The sequence below is a fragment of the Staurois parvus genome, unplaced genomic scaffold (assembly GCF_062004578.1).
Source record: "Staurois parvus isolate SC_StPar_1 unplaced genomic scaffold, SC_StPar_1.0 ptg000109l, whole genome shotgun sequence".
Taxonomy (NCBI): Eukaryota; Metazoa; Chordata; class Amphibia; order Anura; family Ranidae; genus Staurois; species Staurois parvus.
The window spans coordinates 178,390-192,654 of NW_028317905.1; the positions used below are offsets into that span (position 1 = coordinate 178,390).

Sequence of the window (14,265 nt, forward strand, 5' to 3'; positions counted from 1 at the left end):
CTTCAAAAAATAATTGGTAGCTGTTTACAACCTGTTCTAGATCACGGTCTTACCATTCTGCTGAGGATGATGATCTTAGGACCCAGAACTCTGCTGACAGTGAACATATACAGGAGGCGGATGCAGAATATCATGTAGTCTAGAGACAGGAACACCCGACCCAGATAGACTGTGTCTGTCCGAACCAATCTAGACACAAAGAGAGGGCCATTAGAAGTCTGAAATATTGTACCATCTTTATTTGATCAAATTTAAGGCTGTGCTCCCAGGACTTCATTTATATGAAACAGAAAAATCAACATGTTCCCGCCTTGCTTATAGCAAGCAATCCAGGTTTCATTTGGAGTGTTCTTTGAGAACTGAATAAAAACATGAAGTTTTCAGTTCAAACCATCCAATCAGGATTTATTGTGAAGGAAAAAAAAAAGGTAAAAGATTGTCTGGCACCTGTTTCGACAAATCAGATTCATGAAGAATGACATCTGGTAATTAACTTTTTTCATGGGAGTCCATTCCATTTCTAAGGCTCCGTTCACACCAATGCGTTTTTTAGTGCTTTTTGCAGAAAGGCGCTACAGTCCATTTTTCCCTAAGTTCACACCTAAGCATTTTCTGCAGCATTTTGCAGAAATGCAGTACAGTCCATTTAACATGATTTCCTATGGGATAGGTTCACATCTCCGCATTTTCACCCATATTTTGGAAAGGGTCAGGGACTTCTTTGAACGCAAAACGTTGCGTTTTTGGTCAATTAGATGGTTGTGGACGTATAGGTCAAGTTATGTTTTAGAAGGTATATCCTTCTAAAACATTTAACAGGTAATATTGCCCAAAATCAACCTCAACCTAATGTTAGGTTATACCTATATATCCTTCTAAAACATTTAACAGGTAAAATTGCCAAAAGTCAACCTCAACCTAATGAATTATGATCTCTTCCTCATATCTTCTGTTAAATTTAATTAACTTCTTTTTTTACGTCTATCCTAGATGGATATTTGATGCCCATTATATCCTCTACAACTGTTTTGGACATGTAGGCCAATTAAGATCTTTGTTAGGTTATTTCCTCTTAGCTCTGTGAGCTTTCACATCCAAGGTGAGCCATTAAGTCCCATATATATATATTTGATTAAATACTTTGTATTTGATATATTAAAATTGTTTGATAATTGTATAATTTTCTTTTCATATACCTTTAGACTGCTTCGGATCTCCCCTGAAGAAGCCCGTGAGGGCGAAACATGTAGGGAGTAACTACAATTATATAATCAAGTTTGAATCTCAGTTCCACTCTTAGTACTGAAATTGTTTTTATGTTTCTGTATTTTTTCCTTTTTTTTGTTTTTTTTGTTTTTAAATACAAAATAAAAATTATATAACTTTTTAATGTTTGGTATTCATGTTCATGCACCTTGAAAGTCCCATCTTCTCTACTGAATATTTGGTTTTATAGACTTCAATGGGAACGCTGCAGAAAAGCGTGTATTGCGTTTTTGACACGTTTTTGACGCATTTGGCTTTTAAAATCTGCCTAGCAACAAGAATTTTAATTAAAAATGAAAAAAAGGAGGGCGCATGCCTGGCTGGCTCTGATGGACGCGGCTTAAGATCCGCTCCGTCCACCCGCCAGCTGAAAACCGGCACTCACCGGCCCCGGGGGAAATAAATCACCCCACGTCACTGCCAACACCTGCCCGCACCTCAGCAGCCATGCCTCGCAGGCGCAGAGCCCCGGATCACCCCGGGAAACTTACCAAATTCTTCCCTGCTCTGGAAAGCCAAGATGGCGGCCGCAACAGCACAGTGGAGGGAGATGGCAGGCACGAGGAGGAGGACTACAGAGCCCAGCACAGGGACCCGAGGCTCCAGGCATCGCTGTATCCAGGGGACCCTGGTGAGTTATCACCCCCCCTGTCCCCCACTACCAGCAGCCCTGCCAAATCCAGACCTCGTCTGGACCATGACCCGGACCCTCCATATCAAGCCATAACTCTCCTGACTCCACCCCCCAATGCAGACCTCCCTGACATAGCCGCATTCCCTGCAGCCGATCAACCGCTCACAGAGGTGACGATGAAACACATGCTGACGTCCCTGCGCCAATCCCTGCGCCAATCCCTGCTAAATGACGTATTCACATCCTTAAACCAAATATCTAATGTGGTACAACACCAAGAACGCAGAATAAACCATATCGAAAACAGCTTGGGTGACATAATAACAGCGCACAATGATTTGATTGACGCGCACGCGGATCATGCGTCCGACATCGAACAAATCAACCTAAAACTGGCCGACTTAGAGGACCGCTCGCGACGCAATAACATCAAAATTAGAGGGATCCCTGAATCTGTAACGAATGAGAATCTACTTCCCTACATACAAAAATAAGTCAAAATACTTCTCCCAGCACTTCCGGACATAGAGCTTGCGATTGACCGGGCCCACCGCTTGCCCAAGCCAGCATTTTTGTCAGCTTCAATCCCAAGAGATGTACTAATTAGAGTACACTTTTACCACGTAAAGGAAAAAATTATGACGGCGGTCAGAAACATGCCACCTCTCCCGCCATCACACGCAAATCTCCGCCTTTATGCGGACCTTTCCAAAGCTACGCTCCTCAACAGGAAGAAAATGATTTCCATCACAAAGGCCCTCAGAAATCATGGTATAGCCTACCAATGGGGCTTTCCAACTAAACTAATAGTGCGGCGACAAGGCAGAATATTTACCGTTAAGAACCTGGAAGCAGGCATTGATCTGCTTAAAACCTGGAACATCATCCCTGCAGATACACAAGACACTACTCCTAACTCAGCCCAACATATGGAAGCAACATGAGCGGTTGCATGAAGCATTCCAGGTGCAGACATATGTCCTGCCCCCCTAAGGGCCTATTCTAAATGTCCAAATGTCTGGCGATCGGCCCTTATTTGAAGATGTTTGTTCTACATGTTTTTTGTTGGCATGACCCTCCCCGGGGTCAAAGCCCATCTATACCCCTCAGTTCTAAAGTAGCGAAGTTGGCTACTTGGCCTACCTGCTTTTTCTGCGGGAATGTTTTTACTACCCTGTTTGTCTCCACCCCCCTTCTTCTAAGGCACTATTGAATACTCCTCTTTACTTCTACTCCTGCATTCCTACAGTCCACATGGCACAATAACTCTACAACCTCCATCCGAGCCACACTGGTACCACAAGTACACAACCACTCCCTATTTCTAGGAGATTACCGAGTCTTGTCTCTCTTAAACAGCAACCCGACACTGTACTATCAACGAATATTTTATTACCAATGATTAATATATCATCTCTCAACGTTAGAGGCCTAAACTCCCCATTTAAGAGATCACTACTCTTTAAAGAAACCAGGAAATCCCAAGCCAACATTTTTTTCATACAGGAATCCCATTTTGCCACTGGAAAAGAGCCCAAGCTACACCTCCACCACTTTTCACAAATTTTTATGTCTACCAACCCCAAGAAGAAAAAAAAATGGAGTCATCACAGCCATCAGCGATTCTCTCCCTTTCCGCCTCATCTCAAAAATAGCCGATCCACTTGGACGCTTTCACATCCTTATTTGTCAGATCAATGACATAACCCATACATTGGTGAATGTATATGGCCCGAATAACAACCAATTGCAATTTTATCGGAAACTCTACAAGACCATCTCTACCCATAAACAAGGCAGACTCATAATTGGCGGAGACCTCAACGTTATGAGCAACCCACTTGTGGATTCATCATCCAAGAAGAAAACTAATAAATATACCTTTAATCGATTTCTACACGACCATGATCTATATGACATATGGAGATGCCACCATGGCTCCGAGAGAGACTACACTTACTACTCCCCCGCACATCTTTCCTACTCGAGGATAGATATGTTTCTTACAGATAAATGGACATTGCAACAAGTGACCTCATCGAACATTGGCACTATATCCTGGTCAGATCACGCACCAATCAGTTTATCCTTAGATGATGATCGACGTTCGGCGCTCCCGCCGAATTGGAGACTCAATTCCTCACTCCTTTCATTCCCGGACAATCAGAAGCATATCTTGGAAGCACATAATTTATTTTTTGCTACTAACACCACACCGGATATCTCAATCACCACACTCTGGCAAACATACAAAGCATACATGAGAGGTATGATACAAGATACATACATAGAGGTATGATACGAGATACATACAATTAAATTTGCGTATAAAAAGACAGAGGTCCCAACAAATCGACCAACTCCTAACCTCCATTAACCTAAATGAAGAACTCAACAAAAAAAACCCTAACCCCACTTCCGCGACCCTAAATCAAGAAATAAATAAGTTACGTACCCTATTACTCCATTCATATGACACCAATCTCCAAAAAACGAAGACCAAATTTTATGCACTAGGTAATAAAGCAAGTTCTCTTCTCGCTAAGATCATTAAACATAAACGACTTAAGACCAAAATATCTATGATACAACACCCAACCACGCGGTCGCCTCTTTCGAACCCGCAAGATATAGCCAATGCTTTTGCAACATATTATCAAAAGCTATATAATATAAAAGATGACCCAAATACAACCCAACCTACGACTGCTACCATTGAAAGCTTCCTGCATAACTCCAAGTTCTCCCACATCTCCCCCTCTCAACTTGAATCTCTATCGGCGCCAATCTCATCAATAGAAATTGAAAAAGTTATCTCTACTCTACCCTTAAATAAATCCCCAGGGAACGATGGATTCACTAATGAATTCTATAAAACGTTTGCATCCGACCTTAAATCACACTTATCTGCCCTTTATAACCACGCAGCTTCTACCGGTAAATTCCCTTCCGACATGTTGCAGTCGATAATCACTACTATTCCAAAACCGGGTAAAGACCCACAATCTACTCAAAATTACAGACCAATCTCGTTAATCAATACGGACATAAAAATATACGCCAAAGTGATTGCCCAAAGATTACTCCCTTATCTACCTGCGTTGATACATCCGGATCAAGTGGGTTTCATACATGGTAGACAGGCCCCAGATGCTACTAGGCGAATAATATCTCTTCTGCACAACCTAGAAACTGATAAACGTCCTTCTCTCCTCTTATCATTAGATGCGGAAAAGGCTTTCGACAGAATTCATTGGCAATTCGTGGCACTTACACTACAAAAATTTGGCTACTATCGGCGATTTTTGCTCTTTACTCTCAACCCTCTGCTAGAGTATTAACTAATGGCACGCTTTCACAACCCTTCTCCATATCAAATGGAACCAGACAAGGGTGCCCCCTATCCCCCTTAATCTTCGCCTTACTAATAGAACCACTAGAGACTAAGCTCAGAAATGACCCAGAGTTCACGGGAGTCAAATATCATACTACTGAACATAAAATCAGTCTCTTTGCAGACGACATCATACTCATAGTCACAAACCCACATAAATCTCTTAAGACGATACGTGCACATATTAGTGATTACGCAGAGGTTTTGTACTATAAACTTAATGAACCCAAATCATCAATATTAAACCTGTACACACCGCCCATAATCCAGGACTTACTCTCTAAGCAGTTCCCTTTTACCTGGGAAAAACACAGCATCCCATATTTGGGAATTAAACTCACCGCTAATACTAACCAACTCTACACATCTAATTATAGACCGCTTCTTGAAACTATCCCACAGGATCTCAAAAGCCTTTGTACTGCTACTCTATCGACACTAGGTAGAATAGCAATCCTAAAAATGTGTATACTTCCTAAAATATTATACATTTTTTGAACACTACCTATTCCTGTCCCCTACTCTTTTTCACCACACTCCAGGCGATATTAAACAAGTTCTTATGGAATTCAAAAAAATCCAGATGCACCACAAATCTACTAATACGCCCTACCCTCAGAGGAGGAGCAGGTCTCCCACACATGAAATCCTACTACCAAGCCGTTCTACTAGACCAGCTCTTCTTCTGGTGGCATCCCTCCCCTGAAAAACTATGGTCTACCATGGAAACATCTTTATACCATCCACACGCTTTAATGGACATGATGTTTCTACCTCGCATGGCTCAAAATCAAATACCCCACAAACATCCATGTATCCGCGCCTCCTTAACAGCCTGGTACGACTTTTTAGACTATATCAAATCGGGGAACCACAACGTACAAGTTTCTACCCCACTATCATCCCTCCATCACATCATTCCCCACTTAAACCTAACGACATGGACGACCTCTGGCATACTTCATATTCAAGACATATATACCTCAGACACATTAGACTCCTTCTACATCACCCAAAGTAAATTCCACCTCCCTGACACCGAACAATTTACCTATATGCGCATAGCCCATGCACTCTACAAAACCAAACTTTCACATAACATAGAAATCCCTGCAACGGCTCATCATTTCTTACATAGAACTGCCAACCCAAAGAAAGGAATTTCCACATTCTACACTCTTATACTCGAAAAGCAATTTGCAACGTATACGTCTTCCTTAACTAATTGGGAGAAACATTTGTACCAATCCGTTTCCCCAACTGTGTGGGAAAAAACATTCACTATTACTTACAAGGCCTCAAAATGGGAAACTGGGAAACATACTTAAAAATCCTACACGAATGGTATATGACTCCTGTTAAGTTATCTGTATTTTATCCACAACATTCGCGAGCTTGCTGGAGAAACTGTGGAGAGTCTGGTTCACTCCTCCATATACTTTGGAACTGTAAGTCAATTAAGTCTTACTGGAACAAAGTTTTTCAGATATTATCCTCCATTACAGATACGCTAATTACTCCAAACCCTGCTTTGGCTCTCCTACACATTGGCATAGATAAATTCCCTATAAACTCAAGGACCATCATTCTACATACTTTAGCAGCTGCAAAAACCAATATTACCAGAATATGGCGCTCTAACACTACTCCCCCTCTGTCTCGCCTCTTTCAAGACCTTAATCTCCATTGTGAAATGGAAAAAAGAATAGCCTTACACAACTCAGCTTTCCACAAATTTACAGCCCAATGGTCTCGATGGCTGAAACATGCAAAATGTTCCGTAAACTGATTACTAATACGACCCGTTCAAATTTAAGAATAGAGTATTCCCATGTGCCTTCCCTTCTTGTTTCCTTCCCCTTTCCCAATTTCCATCTCTTCCCTAATTATCATTTTTTATGACCGTGAGAAGACCGTGGTTCACTGAACATTGAGTATACCTCTCATGTAAACATCTGAAACCTAAATATCCCCGGCCTATTGGTGGGGATCCTTCACACCTGTTTATTCTCTGTATCCTAGATTGTAAGCTCGAAAGAGCAGGGCCCTCGATCCCCTCATGTTTTGCATTGTATTGGTATTGTTCTGTCACATGTTCTGTCCCCCTTTGTAATGTACAGCGCTGAGCGAACTATTGGCGCTTCATAAATACTGTATAATAATAATAATAATAATAATGTATTATAATTACCCAAATGAATTCTTTATTCTCACATTCAAGATTTACCATGTTTTTCTCTTCTGTATGTCTGAAAATTTTTTTCAATAAATAATATTTGAATATAAAAATGAAAAAAAGAAACAAAAGGCAAAACGCACCAAAAACGCAAAATGCAACTCAGAAACACCACAAACGCAACCTGCATAGGTGTTTTTTGGTCCACTCCGCCCCTTGAAGACGTCAAGTGACGAAACACGTTGGGCCTGGCCTAGTGGACGTGACATGGGAACATTCCTCCCAGCTGTCGACTGTGTTGATCGCGGTGCAAGAGGTTCGTCCCTTGGTTTTACCCTTGTGGATGTGACATTATAGAGGCTGTCATTGCTGGTGTCGGTTAGACACCTTCTTTGTGAGTGCAATACTTTACTAATAAAATTCTACTGGTTTTAAACGTACTGCACCATCATATCTCTTCTGATTCCTCGAGCTTTGCCCATGTTATTGGAAGATCATTTGCTGCTTAGCTGTTCCATATGTGCTGATTGGATCACTATTGGTTGCTGTTCCTCTCCTGGGATATCCTGCAGATCATCGCTCCCAGAGCAAAATGCTATCATGCTGGTTTATAATATAATCAGCATATAGCTCTGGTGAGTGTATTCATTTCATCTGGTGTCGGATTTGCACATGGGTGTTTGTTTTCAAGATTGACATTAAGTTGATATTGGATTATCTCTATTATGGTGGCTGGACTTATGTTTATATTTATGATTTTATTTATATTTTTATTATTTATCCTTGCATTTTTTGTGAATAATTAGCGCACTTTTTATTTGTACACTGCATAGGTGTGAACCTAGACTACATGGTTTTCTATGGAACATGTTCACCTCTCTGCTTTTTTGAGCTCCTGTGTTTTTGGAAAGGGTCAGAGACTTTTTTTTTAAAAGCAAAAAATAGCGTTTTTACTACAATAGAGTTCAATGGAGAGTCTGCTGAAATGCATAGTAGTGAGTTTTTGCCGCGTTTTTGCCACATTGTGCATTTTTATACCGACAAGCAACAAAAAAAATTCCAATTTAACAAAAAAAAAAAAGCAGAATAAAACGCGGTAAAAACACATCACAAACGCATGTAGAAGAATGCAAAATGACATGCGAAAAAGCACTGCAAAACAGACAAAAAGCAAACTGCATATCTGTGAATAGAACCTTAAGGCTACCTGACCTTGCTCTGTCTTCTCCTGTCAGATGAGGAATGTGATACAAAATGCACTCATTTCAAAAGTTGGTGCATCCTTTTTATTTAGACACTGCTTAAATAGAAGTTCGCTTTTCTAAAATCACACAGTGAGGGCTATTGCTAGATGCCTCACCTGCATATCAGCCCAACAGTGAATAAGGCCAAAGCCATGGAATCCACCTGGTTCCAAAACTCTGTAATATACTTAACAGCACTCTTCACATAACCACGATGCTCCGGGTCATAAAACAGCTGGAAGGAAGAAGACAGGGCAGTCAAAGAATTAGAATGTGTTCTAAGATATAAACAGATCAGCAAACGATTGATGAGAAGATAAACAAAACACCATTTCTAGATATACCATGGGGTTGATTTATTAAATTCAAAAAGCGCTGTTCACTTTGTAAAGGAATTTTTACTTTGTAAGGAAATTTTTTTCTTTAGCTTCCGCCATCCAATCATGTCCAAGCAAAAATAATAGAATTTGTATTATCATCGCATGTAATTATAGTAAATGTTTGGCTCCATCCACTATTGTGGATGATCAGGCTGGATGTCACTCCACTTCCTCAAACTAAACCTTGCTAAAACCGAGCTCCTAGTTTTCCCCCCAACCCGCGCCCCCCCCCCCACCTCTCCATCACGACAAACAACGCCACCATCAGCCCCACCCCGCAAGCCAAAGTACTAGGTGTCATTCTAGATTCCAATCTGTCTTTCCAGCCCCAGGTCCAATCGCTGACAAACTCATGTAGACTCCACCTCCGCAACATCTCCAAAATACGCCCGTTCCTAACCTCGGAAACCACAAAGCAACTCATTCACTCCCTTATCATATCACAACTTCAATACTGCAACTCCCTCCTCGCCGGCCTACCCCAACACAGGCTATCCCCGCTTCAGTCTATCCTAAATTCTGCGGCCAGACTCATCCACCACACCAACCGCTCCGTATCCGCCACCCCCCTCTGCCAATCCCATCACTGGCTTCCAATTGCCCAATGGATCAAATTCAAAATATTAACATTGACGTACAAAGCTGTTCATAACACTGCCCCAAACTACATCACCGACCTGATATCCATCTACCACCCAAAACACACTCTCCGCTCCTCACAAGACCTCCTACTCTCCAGTTCCCTGGTCTCCTCCTCCCATGCCCGTCTCCAGGACTTCTCCAGGGCCTCCCCCATCCTCTGGAACTCACTACCCCAATCTGTCGGACTGTCACCTACTCTCCTCACCTTTAGGCGCACCCTGAAAACCCATCTCTTCAGAGAAGCCTACTCAGCCCTCACCTAATTGCAGATCTCCTCAACTCCTCCTACCACTTCACCCCCCACAACTATTTCTTCCTGTACCACTCTCCCCTCCTTCCTAGATTGTAAGCTCCAAGGAGCAGGGCCCTCAAACCCCTCATGTATTGCATTGTATTGTTACTGTACTGTCTCGTGTACTGTCTCCCACTATAATGTACAGTGCTGAGCGAACTGTTGGCGCTTTATAAATCCTGTATAATAATAATAATAATTGTAAGGGGTTTTCCCTTTAATTTCAAATTCCTGCCACTCAGGGTGTGGGTTCCATTGTAGCCCTGCCCCTATTTTATATAAGGGGGCCTGTTGGTGGAGCAGTCCATGTGCAGAGAACAGCCATGTAGATGGAAAGTGTTGGCACCCCCCCCCCAATCTAGGAGAAACATCATGAGGCCTTATTAAGGATCAGCCTCAGGATGTTATGCCATATTATTGGGACTGCAATGGATACCATGCAATCAAATATTTGTGAGCTGCTTTAAATATTGCTCAGCATAATATAAATGCCATTGAAAAGCCTTGTTACTGACAATATAATACCTGGGAAGTGTTGTAGTAGCCAGCTTGGGTCTAAACCGTTTTTAGAAGTCCCTCCCCTCTGCTCGCCGGTGTTTCACCAGCTTCTCGCTTTTATCGGAGAGCCCAGGAAACGATCCAACAGTTTGCGCAGCTGGCCATAGAGGTGAACAGAGACCAGATCATCTCTGACCACCTCTTGGAGGATTGGAGCGACGTCATGACATCACTTCCACTCCAGGGCAGAAATAAACAATTTATTTATGTATTTATTTTAAGCAAAAGATCTTATTTTCTTTTGATCTTTTGCTTTCAAAGTTAGAAGAGAGATTTTGGGTCTTATAGATCCAAGATATCTCTATAAAGAGGACCTGTCATCCCTTATTTCTACTACAAGGGATGTTTGCATTCCTTTTAATAGAAATAAAAAGTGATAAAAAAAAATTAAAGGAAAAGTGTGAAATTAAAAAAATAAGAAAAAAAAAATTAAAGCCATCTATCCCTCCGTGCTCACTCGCAGAAGCAAACACATGTATAAGTTGTGCATGCATATGTAAACTGTGTTTGCAGCACACATGATGTGAAGTATTGATGTGAATATAATTCCCTCTATTTATTCTGGTGACCATTTTCGCCAGGACTGAGGATGAGAGATTATACAAAATTGTGCGATACCACTGAAATGGAGGGGAAATCCTTTACTAGTTCTGATGACGACTGTCTGAGAGAGGAATCCCCCTTATTTTGTAAGGAGAACGATATAGAGTGTAGTATTTTATTTAAAAGTATCGTGCAGATGTTCATGGGCGTACCCCTGAGGACACGCATGTGCACGAAACGCGTTGGGTGGAGCTTACGTGCTGACGTCACACCTCTGACTCTGTGCTTCAGAACGGTGGCCATCTTGGTATGTGGCATATATAATGGTTTAATTGTTCTCCATGTGGAATGCTTTTATGTATACTACACTATATATAGTTCTCTAGGCTCTGTTTGGTGAGCATCTTCTTTCAGGATAAAACTGGCCCATTAGAGTTGTTGGAGAGTGTATAACACAGACCCCTTGTTATATTTGCTACCTAACAAGTAGCCCTGTGGTGAGTGTATAGTGGTGATGGATTGCACACCGGATTCCAGAGCACTTTGTGGGACTAAACACGATTTGCTGTGATTGTTATTATCACACCACTGATACACAGATTCATATTGGAAGGACTTTTTTGTTTATTATTATATTTATTGCACTGAGATATATTTACATTTAATTTACATATATTTTCTGTCACATAACCCTAATTATCTCCGTTATCCCTTTAGCTGTGTACCACCCTTCTAGGTAGCTAGGGGAACTAGAATCTAATTTTCAGTTAGGGGCTGGATAGCAGCCCAGATGCAATAGTCAGAGGGGTCAAATGTTGGTCAGAGCTGGAAGGCTCTACAGAATCAGCTCTCTGAGTCTTCCCCGTGCCCTGGGACTCTGGAGAGAGTTCTAGAAGCAGCGGGCAGATGTAAGGAGTGGCTGATCTGCATATACAAGGGACTCTGACCAATCCCCAACAGGAGACTTGTCAAGGGGTCAGAGAAGCCCTTGAATATGAGAGAGCCTGCCCAGTAGCAAGAAAGAGTTGGAGGAGAGTTCGGGTGGAAATGGAGAAGTAGGTTGAAGTGTAGGAGCCTGAGAGGGCGGTCAGATGGGAGAGGGGCTCACCTACAGGTGGAGGAGCTGGACAGGAAGAAAGATTGCACCCTCACCGGCCCCCTGAGAGAGGACCACCTGAGCAGCAGAGAAGCACCAGCCCAGCTAGAAGGCCTGGTAGCAACCAACGAATCAATAGCAGCACAGGAGAGGGACAAGTGAGTAAATCTACACCCCTCTGGGCCAGACAGGGTAAGGAGCACTCTGGTTCGAAACCAGATTAGCAACCTGCTGGGGCTGTCTTTCTTTTAAAGTGGCAGGACTGGATCCCATGTCCAGGGATTTCTTTCAGGCAGTCAGATCGAGGAATATTTGGAGTCTGGAGAAGTGCTGGCTAGCTCTTCAACAGAGATTGTGTTGCAGTAGACTTGTAAATAGTTCCAGGAAGGTGTCTTCAGTTCATCAGCTCAATTGGGCCCCCATATACCCCTTTCCCCATCCAAGTTGATATCCCCTTAATAAAAAATGAAAAACAAGCTCAAGGACTGATTTCTGACTCCTGGATGCAAGTCGTTGTGGAAATGTTGCTTGGCTGTGCAGGACTATAGGGGGCCCCAAACTTCTGCAACTCCTAAGGGAGTAGTGCTGTTAGCTGTTATTATAATATCTTTCTTCATTGTTATATTTTTCATAAAATTTCAACCTTTTTTTTATTTTCACACATATTGTTTGTTTATTTTTAAGGATCATTTTTAAAAATGTGCAAAATTAAAAAAAACAACACCTTTTAATTTGTCAATAATTATCTGCATTGCACAATAATCATACTTTTAGTGTCATTATAAAAGGTACAATGATAGAATAAAATGTATACTTTTCATGCACTGTGACAATGGTTGTTTTAAAACTTACACTGATTACCGTATTTTTCGCTCCATAAGACGCACCTGACCATAAGACGCACCTAGGTTTTAGAGGCAGAAAACAGGAAAAAAAAAATTCTGAACTAATGGACTGCAGACATAATACAGGGATGACCAGAGACTGCGGACAGCACAGGGATGACCAGAGACTGCGGACAGCAGAGGGATGACCAGAGACTGCGAACACAGTACAGGAGATGACCAGAGACTGCGGACAGTACAGGAGATGACCAGAGACTGCGGACAACACAGAGATGACCAGAGACTGCGGACAGCACAGGGATGACCAGAGACTGCAGACAGCACAGGGATGACCAGAGACTGCGGACAGTACAGATGACTGCTGACCTTTGGGGAGGTGGGGAGCGGGTACCTGAATTTGACAGGTACCCGCTCTTACTTCCGCAGAGTTTTTGTTTGATCTTACCTGTTCCTCGATCCAGCCGCGCGCTGTCTTCCCGGCTTCTGTAATGGCGCTCGGCATGACAGCCGGGTGCCCAGTGCGCATGAGCGAGAAGCACTTGCGCTTTGTGATTGGTCCGGCGGCTTCTGGGATCTGTCATGTGTCCCAGGTACCGCCTTACCATTCACAAAAAGCACCGCTTCTTGCGCATGCGCACTTGGCACCCGGCTGTCATACCCAGTGCCCACACTACAGAAGCCGGGAAGACAGCACGCCGCTGGATAGAGGAACAGGTAAGATCAAAGAACAAAGAAGTAAGAGCGGGTACCTGTCCAATTCAGGTACCCGCTCCCCACCTCCCCAAAGGTCAGCAGTCCTCTCCATAAGGTCCCGCTGCAGAGCTGAGCAGCCGGCCCGGTATTCTGCACGGCGGCAGTGGAAATACCGGACCGGCCGCTCTATATTCGCTCCGTAAGACGCATTGACATTTTCCCCCCTTTTTTGGGGGGGAAAAAGTGCGTCTTATGGAGCAAAAAATACGGTAACCATTTGACATCCAGGCCACTATTTTTTTTGGGGGGGGGGCACTTTTGTTCACATATAAAAATCAATATATTTTGTAAAAAAACTACTTAGAACCCCCAGACATCATACAGTATATATATTTTTAAAGCAGAGGTCCTAGAGAATAAAATGGTGGCTTTTTCACTTTTCATGTCACATGGTATTTGTGCAGCGTTTTTTTAAGCTCTATTTTTTGGGCAAAAATACACT

At 42.5% G+C, this 14,265-nt stretch overlaps 1 protein-coding gene across 1 annotated transcript in view; it reads right to left on the reverse strand.

Annotated features, from left to right (window-relative positions):
- Positions 1-14,265, reverse strand: part of LOC149467462 (transient receptor potential cation channel subfamily M member 2-like) — a 342,560-nt gene that overhangs the window by 135,892 nt on the left and 192,403 nt on the right. The window contains exons 19-20 of the mRNA XM_089671623.1: positions 8,831-8,949; positions 54-189 (exon numbers count right to left, since the gene is read on the reverse strand). Of these exons, the coding sequence (XP_089527749.1) occupies positions 54-189; positions 8,831-8,949 (255 nt within the window). The remainder of the gene's footprint in view (positions 1-53; positions 190-8,830; positions 8,950-14,265) is intronic.